At 39.4% G+C, this 17317-nt stretch overlaps 1 protein-coding gene across 1 annotated transcript in view; it reads right to left on the bottom strand.

Moving 5' to 3' along the window:
• Positions 1-17317, bottom strand: part of LOC149138017 (G-type lectin S-receptor-like serine/threonine-protein kinase At1g34300) — a 31176-nt gene continuing 13859 nt past the window's right edge. The window contains exon 2 of the mRNA XM_089449654.1: positions 1-1439. Within this exon, the coding sequence (XP_089305780.1) occupies positions 1393-1439 (47 nt within the window). The 3' untranslated portion in view covers positions 1-1392. The remainder of the gene's footprint in view (positions 1440-17317) is intronic.

Below are 17317 nucleotides of genomic sequence, written 5' to 3'. Positions count from 1 at the left end.
ATACTATGATTGTAGTAGTCTAGTTCTTGAAGAATAGCTCTGTGATGAAGAAAGGATCTAGGATATTACAATAGTAAATAAAAGTTTTTGAATTGTTACTGTGCAATGGATGTTCCATTCATGTGATTGTTGTCGTTATCTGACTAGACATTCTGAAAGCTACCCCAGTAGAAGTGTTTTAAAAACTAGTTGGTTCTGCCAGCTCAACCCTCGAAGTCATCACACTGGCCCTTGAACCAAACCAGACAGTAGTTTCATGCCAAACCAGTCAAACCCTTGGACCAATCTGGACTCACCTGATCTGTAAATGGTAGGCCTATTGTTGGAGAATTAGAGGATTAGGTAGATCAGAGAGCTCGTATTTCAAGATAGTGGCGGTGTCTAACAACAATGTTACAGCACTTAATCACAACCAAGCATAGCTCAATACAAATAGCAGAAGAAACCAAAAGATTTACATACACATTACATTTCACCAAGGTGCAACCAACTCCGCTGAAGTGAGGAAGATGAGATCCACATAGGGTTAGGTGCACAACAAACTCTCTAATCTTTTCTTTGTTTTGCACACCAGTCCACTGATTTTTTTCATTGCTCGACTAATTGAATGCCTAGTTGACCATCAACCACTCAGTCCACTGTTCTAGTCGACTGTCAACTGACTCTCTCCAAAAGATTTTAAGGTATGATGAACCTGCATAGCATGTTGTTCCAGCACTCCCCCATCAATGCAATGCTCTGATGATTCAAGAGGTCAAATTACTTTTGTCCACACCCCCCATAATTGAAACTTCCTAAAGCCCAAACATAGCCCGAATTTTCACAAACTTAGCTTCCACAAGAGACTTCATAAAGATCAACAACTTGATCATATGTTTGGCAATAAACAAGATTTACAAAATCTTCTTGTACTAACCATCTCAAATAATGAGCATGAAGCTCCACATGCTTCATTTTGCTATGTGCAACAAACAAGATTTACAAATCTTCTTGTACTAACCTTCTCAAATAATGAGCATGAAGCTCCACATGCTTCATTTTGCTATGTGCAACGGGAATTTTTGTAGCCTGTATCGCACTTTGATTGTCACAATATACCACTGTCAATAACTCAACTAGGAAACTGTGTTTGCCCATGAGATGTTGAATCCACAAAGCCTATGTGCCAACATGCACTGCACCACAATATTTTACTTTTGTAGTCAACATTGAAACCACCTCCTACTTTTAAGAAGACGACAATGTGTTCAAACCCAGGTCAAAACACAGCTGGAATTTGACTTCTTGCCATGGTCATCTCTAGCCCTATCCAACCAACAAACTAAGTCACTTTGCCATTGTAATAATTTATACTGAATTGGTAAGTGCCCTTGATATAATGAACAAATCTCCTTACAGCTTTAAGTTGACTTGCTTGAAGATTTTCGTGAACCAAGAAACTGCATTGACAACAAAGGAAATATTAGATCAATTGTAAGTTAAACCAGCCTAGATCCATCTTAACTCCAGATCTACCAAGCGTCGAGAGTGATCAAATCTCTTTTCCCTCTAAAAGAGGTTTGCATATCAAGAGATTTGATCCGTCTTGGTGCTTGGTAGATCCGGAGTTAAGATGGATCTAAGTTGGCTTAATTATTAATTATAATTATAATTACAATTATAATTATTAATTTTATGTTTTCTATTTTATTTTATTTTTAGTTTTAGGTTTAGGTTTATGTAATTTGACCAAGTCAAAATGTTTTATTGATAATTATAATTATTAATTATTTCATTTTATTTTATTTTGACCAAATCAAAATGTTTATAGGACATTACATTACAACACCTCTACCATACTGGGCTGGAGAGTGTCTCTCGGCACAATAAATAAGGCAGCCGACAAGTTCTCAATAAAATGTAGCATTGACTTTCGGAGAATCACACTCCTTTGTTAGCTTCACTCCCGTTTCCCACCAATTAGGTGTGGCACAAAGTTTAAAAAGTTTACAATCTTCCATTATGAACTTCTGTAAAAGATTCAACACATATTTAAGTTGAAAAATAATGATACGATCATCCATTTGTAAGACTTGGATGCATAAAAAGAAAAATGCAACAGATCAAGATCAGTCGTTTCAAATGTCTCTGTTAATTGTATCTTCAAACCCAAATTTAAATTAACAATGCTTCTTGTGAAGACTAGGTCATCCACCTACAATGCAACAATTATGTTTCATCATTTACATGTAATACATAGATAATGTGATCTGATTCATTACATTTGAAATCAAGATTGAGGAAAAAACGGTCACTCCTCATACCATGCCTTGGGGACCTACTTTGAACCATACAAGGGTTTCTTTGATAGGCAAACAAAACTACTATCCTTCTCAAAATCGGGGCTTTCTCCATATAAATCTCTTCAATGAGATCACCATGTAGAAAAGCACTTACGACATCCATCTGATGTACCTCCCATCCACAGTGAAGAACAAATGAAAGAATTAGTCAAATCAAGTTCATCTTTTCAACTAAGGTAAAGTTTCCAATATAGTCAATGCATTCTTGTTAAGAAAAACCTTAAATCTCTTCAATGAGATCACCATGTAGAAAAGCACTTTTGACATCCATATGATATACCTCCCATCCACAGTGAAGAACAAATGAAAGAGTCAATGGACCACAAAAGATTCAGAGTCCCACTAGCACAGAACATCAAACAAAACAAATCATAGGGTGTTTTCAAATTTATTAAAATCAATTCTATGAGTTGACCATCTTTCTTAGGAAAATCCTTTTGACATTCACCCAATTTCAACTGAAGTTCCTTCACATGGGACAAGTAGTTGTCTTCAACTCTCTCAAGGGAGAGATGATCCAGAGATATCAACTCTTCCTTAATCTGCATAGCTTGACTTTTGTCAGTTTAAGCAAGGTCTTCAACTTCTTCTAGATAATGTCTAAGTGACTGTCCACACCCCCCATAATTGAAACTTCCTAAAGCCCAAACATAGCCCGAATTTTCACAAACTTAGATTCCACAAGAGACTTCATAAAGATCAACAACTTGATCATATGTTTGGCAATAAACAAGATTTACAAAATCTTCTTGTACTAACCATCTCAAATAATGAGCATGAAGCTCCACATGCTTCATTTTGCTATGTGCAAAAAACAAGATTTACAAATCTTCTTGTACTAACCTTCTCAAATAATGAGCATGAAGCTCCACATGCTTCATTTTGCTACGTGCAACGGGAATTTTTGTAGCCTGTATCGCACTTTGATTGTCACAATATACCACTGTCAATAACTCAACTAGGAAACTGTGTTTGCCCATGAGATGTTGAATCCACAAAGCCTATGTGCCAACATGCACTGCACCACAATATTTTACTTTTGTAGTCAACATTGAAACCACCTCCTACTTTTAAGAAGACGACAATGGGTTCAAACCCATATCTTATGCCAAATCCATAATTGTGACCATTTAGAGCCACAAGTTCATGCTTGGAACTCATAATGTCGATCTACAAATCTATTTCTAGATTTAATCTGAGAGACAACACCCTACGTCAATCTACCAGAGATCTGACTAAATAGGAGTGCATATAATCGACATCCTCCATAAAACTTGTAGACATCAAGCTAGAAACCACTAGCTCTAATACCATGTTGGAGAATCAAAGGATTAGGTAGATCAAAGAGCTAATATTCCAAGAGAATGGAGGTGTCAAGTGTCTAAAGACACCATTATAACACTCAAAGCACAACCAACTATAGCTCAACATGCATAGCAATTTAAGAAACCAAAAGATTTCCATACACAAAACATTCTCATGCATATTGTTTACCATGTCATAGATCAACCCATAGAGCCATCTTATATAGTGCCAAGATGCAACCAAATCCCTTCAAGTGAGAAAGAAAAGGTCCACATAGATTGGTTAGGGTGCATAACAAACTCCTCAATTGGTCCCTTAGCCGACCACTCAATCGACTACTGATTGTCGATCAACTATCTCTAGAAGATCTAGAGGTGTGATGAACCTACATAGCCTTCTACTCCAACAACTATGGCCCATTCATCTCGCCAAAATGGATCTCCAATGCAGAATTGAGGTGTAATGTCTCTACAATCCCGTATCAAGCTAAGATTGAGTTTTTTCAATATGAGTTCATTAAAATGAATTAGTTTCTCTATTCATCTATAGTTTCAATGCTGGTTTATTTGTTTTTAATGCTTGGACAAGTGCTCAACAATGAGCAAGTCCACTTTCTTTTCAAGGCTAACCAAATAAGCAAATATGTTATGCAAAAGTTCAAGCCCATCACTCTAATTTAAATAATATATTAACTCTTCAATATTCATTCAAACAATTATATGAATCATATCGCTTTCTTGAAGTCATCGTTCCCCAATGTGTATACATATTTGCTTACAAGGGTAGTTGTAATCAATTAACAAAGCGTAGAGGTTGGGGAATGTTATAATTCCTTATGTATTACCAAACAAATTCGACCAACTCAATGTGATCTATGTAGGAGAAAACACAACGTTGAACAAAGGAATAGTAACATAGGGACGTGTGGTTACTTGTGCCTCAAAGGTAACATAATGATTTGTCGTCCATTAGCAACGATTTTTCAAAACATGAGCATTCGTTTGGACTAGTGACTAATCTAAGCTGCTAATTGACAGGGAAACCCAACAAGCTATCCCATAAATTCATTCTAAACAACATCATAGAATTAGATTGAAGGTGAAATTGAGTTGTAATTGGTTTGACAAATAAAAGGAATGTCGGATTTAAATGTTTAGGGATAATAGTAAATTCTTGTAGAGATAAGATAAGATAATTATATTAATGTCCAACAAATTACCACCAAAATTAAGTCAATGGGACTATTGAGTACAATGATGTTGATAAAAACAGGAGTATCAAAATGTCTCCAACATAAAGAACGAGAAATAAAGTAGAAATATAATGTCTATATGCCAAAACATGAAAAACCCTCAACTCCAAGTGTCGATAGTTGTAGGAAGGAGCCAGGAACTGGGTCAAGATCCACAAGATCTATCTCTCCTAACATTCAAGACCGAATGAAGAAAAATCAAAATAGAATGGTGCCTTGAGAAGGGGACAGTCTAGCAATGTCTCTTAGGTCTTTGGGGAAGGGGAATGGTCCCCTGAGTTTGCATCGATCTACAATCTGAGGCAATGTTGTTTTCACTCAATTTCTGGTGCCCCTGGCTAACGAAAGCATCGAAAAGGACGTAATCTATTGAATAGGATATGGTCGAAGAGGAGACTAGAAAAAGTGGGCACAAAGTCTGAGGGCCTCCTGCATGTAAATGGTTAAACATCTCTAGTCTCAATATCAAAAGAAATGTTAAAATTGGCAACTAGGGCCAAACTCCATGTGGGTCTACTTATTCACGGTAGCTGATATTTTTCTTGGACTCCTCTCGTCGAGAGGTGTAGGATTGATCTAAAGATCATCTGATTCCGACATGTATTCATGGAGATATGAATTTATTTGTGTTATGGGACAATTCGTCAAGGTCGGCCAGCAACCAAATTGCCCCCACTTGTGCTCAATGTTTTAGTATAAAAAGAGGTGGCTTGCTAGTCATTTGGACACACTCTTCTTGTGATCTCTTCCTCTCCACTTGTCTTTAGGTTTTGGTGGGAGGAGAGATCCTAAGAGATACGTTGCCCTAAGAAGAGTTGCCCTAGATGTTGCCATGGGTAAGAAGGATCTACGCAACTCCTAGAAGATGATGCCCTAGCTCTACGCATGCCCTAGATCTAGGACGCATTCAAGGTGAAGCCCTAAACGCAAACCTAAATGCAGTCATGGTGGAGACCTTAATGCTGCACACGCTGCCTTATCTAGGCCCTTAAAGAGATCCCTAATATGTTGGTCTTATGTGTCATGTTGGTGCCCTAGACGCAGTCCATGGAGGGAACTTATTCGCAGTTAAGGAGGGTTGTTGAGGAGGGTTGTTAGAGGCTTTTTAGGAGGGTTGTTAGAGGTTGTTTAGGAGGGCTGTTAGAAGTAGTTAAGGAAGACTGTTAGAGGACTTGGTTGCTGTCCTAGAGAAGCTCTCTGCTGCCTGAATATGAAAGAAGCCTAAACAACCATAGCCTAGTTGCTTTGCTAGGCTGCAAGCCATAGCAAGCAGCTAAGGCTGATAAGTGTAAATAGTTTGTAGCATATTGGATGTTGTATGTGCAGCATAATGATATATATTACAACAAGCATGGATGAGGGTATGTTGGATGCAGCATGGTGTTAGAGACAGCATGTTTAGTTGCAACAATGATTAGTGCAGCATGATGAATGGTGCAACATAGTGCACAATGATAGTGGTGCAACATATAGGTGACAGTAAGGATGGGTGCAGTGTAGTGCAGTATGGTGCAGCACAATGGTACAGCATGGTGATGATGGGCATGTAGATATAGCAGCAGCACGATGCATTGCAGCAACTTGTTGATGATGTGGTACTGCTCAATAATGGGAAGCAGCATAGTGATGAAGAGCAGCTTAGTGATTGGGTGCAGCACAGTGACGAGTGTAGCATGATGATGAGGTGCAGCACAGTGATGGGTGTTGCATGGTGATGGAGTCACCTTGGAGGATCAGTTGAAGTAGTATGCCTTCACCTGAGTTCAGATCAGCTACCTCATGTGCCATCTTCTTAGAGAACATCTTTGCTTTTATTTAGATAAGTCAAAATGTTGACTTCTGATGTATATGTATTGTCTCTCTCTCTGCTGAACTATTGAAGAACATATAAGAAGAATTCATCAAGGGTTTCCCCACATTGGGGTTTGTCCCTGGCTGGCGACACATCTTGTGTCCTCTTGTCTTGGCTTGTCTTCTGCAATTTATGTTTATGTTCTATCTGCATTTTACTATCATGCTAAATGTGATTGCTAATCTGGAATTGATATTGAGTTAATATGGAAAATTGAAGTAAATTTGCTATCAGCATAGAACATACCTAAAATTAACATGGTATCAGAGTTGAGGTGAAGACAAAGCCCAAGCAAGAGTGAAAGAGCAATCACCGAAGACAGTTGAAAAGGACAAAATGACTCAATGGGTTCCTCGTCCCTCTTCAGATTCACCAAGGGTGAAGTCGAAGTAGAGAATATTATCTCAGTGGCGCAGCGGAAGTATCTGATGACCTACCTAAAGATCACTTCAATGGGAAGTCTGGATCTAAGGGTGGAAGGAAAGGCAGATGCCTTGCTTGCAATAAGTTCGGCCATTATGCGAAGGAGTGTTCGAATGGTAGGGACACATCACTTGATGATGATAACAATCATTCCAGGGACATCTTCAATGATCAGAGGAATGACAGGTAATGCAGGGTATCAAGGAAATGGCTGACTCTTCAAAGAAAGCAACGAATTCCAGGTATGAAGAATCAAATGTTGTTTCTGATCAGCGAAAGAAGTATTATCTTAAATTGGCCCTCTCCACTACTTCTCCTCCAGACTCTTTGGGAATCTAGCTTATTGATAGTAGTGCTTCAAGGCATTTCATTGGATAGAAGGAAGCTCTCTCTAATTTGATAGAGAAGGAAACAACCGTGGAGATTATACTTGGAGTCAATGCCACCTAGCCTAGAAAGGGTGTAGGGAATGCTACCCTTCAATTGAATAAGGATAGCACGATTCATTAACAAGAAGTTCTTTATGTACCTGATCTCAAGAAGAACCTGGTGTCCATTTCAGCAATGGAAATCAAAGGTTTCAAGGTGGCATTCGTCGATGGAAAGGTACGTGTTTGAAAAAGGAATTTTTCAAGATGCCTTTATTCTTGGGTTCAAGGTTGGCAATTTGTATCAAGTTGCAAGAAGTCCATTGGGGACCATGTCAGTTGACACATCTCTTTTGTAGCACCGAAGGTCTGCTTATTATGGAGCCCTACCCGATGTGAGTCAGATGGTGACAGGGATGCCTGGATTCAAGAAGAGCATGAAGGTACATGTCCGAGATGTACCGAAGGAAAATCTTATAAGGGGACCATTCCCCTCATGTAGCAAGACCACAGGTTTGGAACAACCCGAGGGGTTTGAGATTCATGATCAGGAATCTCATGTATGCAGGATGAAGAAAGCTCTCTATGATTTAGAGCTAACACCCCGAGCTTGATATGAGAGGATTGATAGTTGTCTGATGAAGTTGAGATTCACTAGGAGTGAAGCCGATCCAAACCATTGCTTGAAGGTTGTGGATGATAGACCTCTCATACTAGCACCTTATGAGGACAACCTCTTTCTGACAGGTGCAGACCCTCTCATTTGCAAAAGTAAGAGGGAGTTGGATTCCGAATTTGGAATGGTAAACTACAAGCCCATGACTACCTCGATGGAGCTTAACTTTCAGAAGTTATGTGGTAGTGATGCTGGACCTGATTTGGGAAATGCCTCTGAGTTCCATAAACTCATACTAGCATTGATGTTCTTGGTGAACTCCCATCTGGATATATGTTTTGCAGTTAGCATGTTGAGCTCATATATGGTTGAGCCTCACTGGATTGGTGCCAAGAATCTTCTGAGATATCTTTGGGGCACAATCTCTCATGGATTGAGATACATTGTCGGAAATGTGAAGCTGCATGATTATTCTGATGTTGAATAGGCAGGCAATGTGGAGGATCACAAGAGCACTTCTAGGTGTTGGTTCTCTTTGGGTTCTGCTTCGATATCCTGGATGAGCAGGAAGCAGAAGTCGGTTGCTTTGAGCACCGCTGAGGCCGAATACATAGCTGTGAGTATGGCCTCGTGTGAAGTTGTCTAGTTGTGGAAGCTCTTCAGTGAGTTGTTTGGACACGTATTGGATATCATCGTGATCTTCTGTGACAACCAAAGGGGGATTCAATTGTTGAGGAATCCCGTGTTCTATGATCGCTCCAAGCATATAGACATCAGGTACCACTTTATCTGGGATATGGTACATCAAAGAGCAAGAAGGCTCCATCGCATTGAGACTGATGTGCAGGTCACCGATATTGGTCGAAGCCCCTGGGAAAGGTCAAATTCTTGACTTTCCAAGAATAATTAAGAGTTGTGGAGAGACTCTCTCCTAAGGGTCCTGTATGATATGGACATTGAGCTATGGGAGCTCTGGGGGCTTTGGGGTACATCGTGGAGCGATGAGCAACCATAGGGTGAGTGGCTCAACCTTCCCCTAGTGGTCTGCTATCTAGGCAGGATGAGTGGTTCATCCTTCTCCTACTGAGACACAGTCATAGGGTGAGTGGTTCAGCCTTCCCCTAGTGATTTTTAGTGTACAGGGTGAGTGGTCCATCCTTCTCCTGCCAAGACATCCTACCCATGCAGTCTGGGACTCATGGGAAGTACCTCTCATCTGGCCAATGAGTAGGGAAATGAGGATAGGGACCATAGTAGTACCGATGGACGCATCGTGTTACTACCGTACTCCCTATGCTAGGATGATATTGATCTGGGATCAATTGGAACTGACTTCGGGTCAATAAGAGTGATATAACTCACTCTCTTTTGGAACTGACTTCGGGTCAGTAAGAGTGATATAACTCACTCTCTTTTGGAACTGACTTCAGGTCAGTAAGAGTGGTATGAGACACTCTATTTGGAACTGATTTCAGATCAGTAAGAGTGGTATGATACACTCTCTTTATTTGGAACTGATTTCGGATCAGTAAGAGTGGTATGAGACACTCTGTTATATGGGACTGAGTTCGGGTCAATAGAGGATGGTATGATACATTCTCGATCATTTCTTCTTCTTCATAGTTCAGCAGAGCAGAGCAGTGCAAGGCACTAAGGGTAGAGATAGTACAATCTCGTAGATGGATTAGCAGATGGAGTTCTCCCTAGTTGAGAAGGAGTGTTAAAATTGGAAACTAGGGCCAAACTCCATGTGGATCTACTTATTCACGGTCGCTGATATTTTTCTTGGATTCCTCTCGTCGAGAGGTGTAGGATTGATCTAAAGATCATCCGATTCCGACATGTATTCATGGAGATACGAATATATTTGTGTTATGGGACAATTCGTCAAGGTCGGTCGGCAACCAAATTGCCCCCACTTGTGCTCAACGTTTTAGTATAAAAAGAGGTGGCTTGCTAGTCATTTGGACACACTCTTCTTGTGATCTTTTCCTCTCCACTTGTCTTTGGGTTTTGGTGGGAAGAGAGATCCTAAGACATACGCTGCCCTAAGAAGAGTTGCCCTAGGTGCTGCCATGGGTAAGAAGGATATACGCAGCTCCTAGAAGATGATGCCCTAGATCTACACATGCCCTAGATCTAGGACACAAAAAGCAGACAAGGTGAAGCCCTAAACATAGTCAAGGTGAAGCCCTAAACGCAAACCTAAATGCAGTCATGGTGGAGACCTTAATGTTGCACACACTGCCTTATCTAGGCCCTTAAAGAGATCCCTAATACGCTAGTCTTATGTGTCATGTTGGTGCCCTAGACGCAGTCCATGGAGGGAACTTATTCGCAATTAAGGAGGGTTGTTTAGGAGGGCAGTTAGAAGCTTTTTAGGAGGGCTCTTAGAGGTTGTTTAGGAGGGTTGTTAGAAGCAGTTAAGGAAGACTGTTAGAGGACTTGGTTGTTGTCCTAGAGAAGCTCTCTACTGCCTGAATATGAAAGAAGCCTAAACAACCATAGCCTAGCTGCTTTGCTAGGCTGCAAGCCATAGCAAGCAACTAAGGCTAATAAGTGTAAATAGTTTGCAACATATTGGATGTTATATGTGCAGCATAATGATATATATTACAGCAAGCTTGGATAAGGGTATGTTGGATGCAACATGGTGTTAGAGACAGCATGTTTAGTTGCAACAATGATTAGTGCAGCATAGTGCACAATGATAGTGGTGCAGCATATAGGTGACAGTAAGGATGGGTGCAGCGTAGTGCAGTATGGTGCAGCACAATGGTACAACATGGTGATGATGGGCATGTAGATATAGCAGCAGCATGATGCATTGCAGCAGCTTGTTGATGATGAGTACAACATGATGATGTGGTACTGCTCAGTAATGGGAAGCAACATAGTGATGAAGAGCAGCTCAGTGATTGGGTGCAGCACAGTGACAGGTGCAGCATGATGATGAGGTGCAGCACAATGATGGGTGTTGCATGGTGATGGAGTCACCTTGGAGGATCAGTTGAAGCAGTATGCCTTCACCTGAGTTCAAATCAGCTACCTCATGTGCCATCTTCTTAGAGAAGATCTCTGCTCTTATTTAGATAAGTCAAAATGTTGACTTCTGATGTATATGTACTATCTCTCTCTCTGTTGAACTATTGAAGAACATATAAGAAGAATTGATCAAGGGTTTCCCCACATTGGGGTTTGTCCCTGGCTGGCGCCACATCTTGTGTCCTCTTGTCTTGGCTTGTCTTCTACGATTTATGTTTATGTTCTATCTGCATTTTACTATCATGCTAAATGTGATTGCTAATCTGGAATTGATATTGAGCTAATATGGAAAATTGAAGTAAATTTGCTATCAACATAGAACATACCTAAAATTAACAAGAAACTATAGAAGGTTTGAATCCCCATGTACAGGAAATGAAATCTCCCACAGATATCATAATAAATAGAGCAATAGTAGATGAAGTGATTTTTAATTGCAATCTCTCAGAGACAGCACAGCTAGCAAATCCTGTCTAATCAGTCAATTTGGTGGTCAGTGTCAATCTACAACCTATGAGAGCCAACTCTAACTATATCAAGGGGATCCAAAGGGCATGCATCTAATGACAACGCATGTAATGTAGAGGCAATAAATTAAAACCTAATGATCAACTACAACAATGAGTGTATACATCTTGGGCACATCATAATGGTCCAAACAATGAGTAATTACACCATAACTAAATCAAGCATGCTAGAAAACTCAATCACACACAATAGCAACAAAGTTTACCCTAGAAACCCAATGTGAAAACCAACAATTGATGGGTTTTGTTTATGCTCAGGAAATATTACAATTTTGAGCTATACGCTCCCAATCAATGTATTCTTACTCAATGGTGGTATTTTTGCAGATTTTTCAGCCCAGAGACAATCTTTATTTATAGTGGACAAGCTCAAAATCATGTTTTCCCTCCGATCTATGAACATATTTCTTCACTCCAAGTCCTCAGTGATTTATAATATTGCCCCTTCTTTGCAAGTCTCATTTTTTAAATGTTTTTCCATAAAGCAAGTATCCTCTATTATAACAATACCTCAGAATACCAACCAACAAGTAATTTGTTTCATCTTCTTCTAGCCAAAATGAGACCTTTGTTCTTTGGTCTTCAAGTTGATTGCCAAGAGACCATTGACATCAAACTTTGACAAGATTTATCTTTTTTACAAAGTTTGGGGGGCAACTTATTTTGAATCCATTTTGGATCACACCTCCACATTCATAGGCTTTTGGTCCCCAAAAGGTTCAACTCGAACATACAACATGTTACTCTTTTCTCCAACACACTCCTTATTTCGAGCAAAACTTGTGCAAATTCCATCCAAGATTGAAGAAATATCTTTCATAGCAGATTTCCTGGAATAGTCTCTACTCCTTAGACTACAAGGGTGGAAATCTCTTCTCTCCCATTTAACCTTTACTTTCCAAACTTTTTAGATGTGCAATTCCCGAGAAAATTTTTGCATGAAGCCTCAAACATTTGGCGTCCCAAAATTCAGTTAATTTGCAATGCTAGCAAAAAAATTCATGTGACTACATCGGTTGCTTCATGTTCCTTTTGTTATACTAGCTTGAAGTGTTAGTCATTAGATCCTCCTCCTTTTGAGGACAGTTTGGTCTTTTTTATCAGGATTGGATTAATAAATTACTTGTCATCCATCCTGATGTTTTTAAAGTGGAAAATTTGAAGGAATCAACTTACACAATCATTTTTATTGGCAGTCTCAATTTGGAAATTTTAGGGTGAAAAACTTTATGTGCCATTTTGAGGCCTTAAATGACCACCTTTATTGTCCTAACCTTACTATGGGCCTAGATTCCATTATCTATACACTGATAACTTTCCAGTGACACAAGAATTTCTGCAATTGGAGCTCATATGAGAAACTTATGCCCCCCAAAAGTTGACCTATTGAAATTGACTACCATAATTTGAGAGGATGGCATGTCAACCCCCATTACTTATGGAAAAGTGGCTAGCCATGTGGGTATTATAAAGAAGACTATAGAAGGTCAAGTTGTAACTCATATTGAGAGTTGAATGGGTCAAAATTAACCCTTAGTTGGTTATCGGATTGTGTTATAACTAAGCCACTAGGTCCATTCTATGGGAGTGCATTTTGTTCCATAGATGAGAAAAGTAGCTGAGACTGGATAGAGAGAGCAAACAAAGAGAGATTGTCTACAATAGCAGCCCACGAGCCACGGGTCTCGCCCCTTTATACTTGCATCCATTTCCATTCAAAGAAAGAGTAGAGCAACCTCATCTTCCAGCTAGGTTTTCTCCCGAAAGGGTTTCCCAAGTCATATCTTGTGTTTATTGTGGTTTGTGAGCTTTATTTCGTCATTCGCTGTTTTCTACATATTTTTTCTATTGCATGCATAAGCATAACACAGTAATTAACAAATCCAAAAATCTAAGGAGAAATTAACCCTCAGTGTAGATTTCAGATTTTAAGTATAATTTTTTCAGATTTGTTGTGATGAACTGTCCAGTGGAATATCCACAGAAATCTACAGATCACTTTCGCTTAAGGCTTACTTCTTCCAGCAAGCGGTCACTTGATGAACTCTAATACCACAAAAGGAACATGCATCAGAGTGTCAACAAATCAATCTTGTGGCCTTTCTTCTTACAGCATAAACAAAGGAGGAATGCTTTGTCATACCTCCTGTTTGCGTATGTTCTTGCCAGTTTATTTGCTTGGTCCTCCAAGTGTTCGTGTAGGTTTGGATGGAAAAAACATCGCTTGGCTGTCCTCATTAAACCTGCTACAAGCATGTTGGAGTAATGATCTGCTATTCATTGTTTTTCTGTTGTCTTTTATTCAACTAAATGGCCTTTTCTTCAATCCCTCTTTGCCTTGACAAAGGTAATTTTGGTGGTATTGACTTGAGCCAAACTTTTAAGAGATAAGTTGCATTCACTCACTTTCTCATTGCCACCAAATCCAAGCATTCATGATTGACCATGTGTTCAATTACAATGGGGTTTACAATTCTTTGACCTATCTTGCTTAGCTCTTGGCCATCATAACCAATATCATCTCATTAACTTGGAACCTATGCCTTCGATATGTTTTTGAAAATACCAAATGGACTCTTCCAAAATAGCTTGAGAAAGGTCCTTGGAACGTGAACTTACCTTGCTTGTCTCGGTCTTGACGTTGGCTTCTATAGTTGCAATGGAAGGTCACAGATTGAACCTCTCTGATACCAATATGATCTGTAAATGGTAGGCCTATGGCCTATCTATCTCACCAACACAAATCTCCAATGCAAAATTAGATTGTATGTCTCCAAAATTCCCTGTCAAGCTGAGATTGATCTTCTTCAATGTGAATTCATTAACATGAATTAGTTTCTCTGCTCAGCTCCAATTCCAATGCTTGGTTTATTTGTTTGCAGTGCCCAGACAAATGCCCAACAAGGAGCAAGTCCACTCTGTTTACAGTGCCAACCAAATAACCAAATCTATTATGCAAAAGTTCAAGCCTAGCACTCTGATCTAAATAATAATCATATCCCTTTCTCGAAGTCATCATTTCCCAATATGTATATGTATTTGCTTCCAAGGTGGGTGTACAGTGTACTCAATTAACAAAGCGTACAGGTTTGGAAACGTCATTCCTTGCATATTACCATACAAGTTTGGTCAATTCAATGTGATCATTGTAGGAGACACAGCAACATTGAACAAAGCAGTAGTAACACAGAGAGGTGTGGTGTGGCTCAAACATACCACAGCAATTTGCTATCAATTAGCAACAATTCCATAAAAGACAAGCATTTGTTTGGACCAGTGACCAATCCAAGCTACTAATTAACCAAGGAAACATAATTAGTGATCCCATAAATTCATAAATGAGCCGTAGCTACCAAACAACGATTCCAACAATAAGATTAAGTGTGAAGTGAAGCTGTGACTGGTTTGCATGAATCGAAAAAAAGCCAAAATTAAAAGTGAATGGATAACAATAAATCGATGTAGGGAGTTAGTAGGACACACAAGCAATAAATTAAACCCAATGATCAAATACAGCAATGTGTGTATGTACTATGCATCGTGAGCACATCACAGTGATCAAGCCAGCAAGGAGTGATCACTGTCTTCGTATCCTTCAAGTAGAGAAGTTGACTCGCTTTCAAAAGTTGAAGCTATGTTGATGTTTGCTTCAGAGTATACGCCAGCTGAGGCTCCTAGGAGTAAACTTAGTTCATTTATTTTCAGAAATCCATATATTCCTGCATCTAGAAAAAATCTAACTGTGGAATCGAGTATTAATGCATGTGTACAGTGCTACACCACCACCTTCTCCTTACCTTGAAATCTCTAATAAAAATTCTGTTGACACCTAATCTTCATGATTGGGTGAATTTATGTAAATAATTAAATTAGGAATGTGAACAGTCATCGGGAGATGAACTGAACAATCACTCCCTATTGTATATAACAAAGACCTACCTAATGGAATAAAACGAATCAGTTTTTCTGCCTAATGGAGTTACTACCTGGCCTGACATGGTATCAGAGCCAGCTCTTTTTTTAGCTCTCATGCTCCTTGTAACTCCTCTGTCTGTCTGCCATATTCCTTTTACCTGGCTCTCTGTCAGCTAGAAGGTGTCTGTCCATGAATGTTTGATGATTTGCCAAATTCCATTTATAAAACCTGCGCCCTGCTCTTCTGAAGCGCTATCCTGTCCAGCGTTGTCCATACTGTCCAGACAGAAGCGCTGTACGTTAAAAATTTTTGTGAATGGCCCTGACATGGGAACGTTTGCGCTGTCATCCTAACCTGGTTTGAAATGTTTGCGTTGTCTTTGTGAATGGTCTGACATAGTATTCCACGCTGATTTGTGAAGGTCCTGACGGCATTGGTATCAACGCTGCCTGACGGTATTCCTCAAGCATTTCGTTTCGTTGAGCGGTAAGGGAGCTGATATCACCTACTGTGTAATGATAATGCCATATGGTTTAAAGACCCTGGTTCGAATTTTTGCTTGAGCGCTTGATGTCAGGGATGTTGGGTGTAACCCTAGACCACCCAAATCTCTCTTTCAGTCGGGGTTTGTTATAGATATAGCTCAGCAGGAAGCCTGTTCGAATCGCGGATCTGGTTGATTTTTGGGTTGAAATTAAGGCCGCAGATTTCAATTACTTAATTGGAGGATTCAAAATTTAAGCCGTAATCGCGGACAGTGTTGGGTTTGATTAGTTTGAAATGGTATATAATGCATTAAAATGTTATATGTAGTAAAGATTTTTTGGGCAGCGAGGTATAATGTTTGTAATATTTGAAAATACATACATATGTATTACACCATAGTGTTGGTTTCATAAAGCTGTTTTCAAAGTGACTAACATAGTTAACACCCCTGCGTTTGACTGTGTTTAATATATTGTTTGAGGCCATAATACATTTTGATATCAGAATCAATTTTCTTTTAGTAGCAGAAGTATTTTTACAGCTCTTGGATTTTACAATGCATTCAATCATATCTATGGTGGGAATAGTTCTCACTGGCAAGGAGAACTATCCTGAATGGTCCCAGATGATAAAACACACCCTCATCTTCAATGAGTTGTGGAAAGGAGTGTGTGTCGGAGAGGGAAACAATGACCCAGTACAGCCTACCTCAGACAAAGAGCTCGTCATTTGGGAAAACAAGAACAGCAAAGCCTATGCATTAATCGCAGCATCTATCAATGAAGACGTGAGTCGCCATATTTCGTCATATTCAACTGCCTTTGAAGCCTTACAAAAGCTTAAAGAACTCCATGACTCACATTCTGCACTTTAAGTTGTTCAACTCATGATTAAACTCTTCACTCTTGAACTGCAAAATAATGATCCTCTTGCTCTTGCATCTGAAGTAAAGTCTATAATGCATGATATCAATTCCACTAAGGTTGAGCTGGATATCCCTCTTATTGCTTTTCTCAAGGCACTTTATCCTACTTACTCCAATTATCTTGAGTCTTTGCAAGCAAATGGCAATCTCAAAGATATAACCTTTGACTCTCTTGTGAAAAAGTTTGCTGAAAGAGAGAAAGCTTTTGGAAAGAAGACAGCCCCTGAATCTTCTGAAGAGACTGTGTGCCTTACTCATAA

This window comes from Pinus tabuliformis, chromosome X, assembly GCF_031772625.1.
Source record: "Pinus tabuliformis cultivar Carrire ecotype Pingquan chromosome X, CPIR1, whole genome shotgun sequence".
Classification (NCBI taxonomy): Eukaryota; Viridiplantae; Streptophyta; class Pinopsida; order Pinales; family Pinaceae; genus Pinus; species Pinus tabuliformis.
The sequence above is the reverse complement of the archived record's forward strand: the minus strand, read 5'-3'. Positions and strand labels throughout refer to the sequence as shown.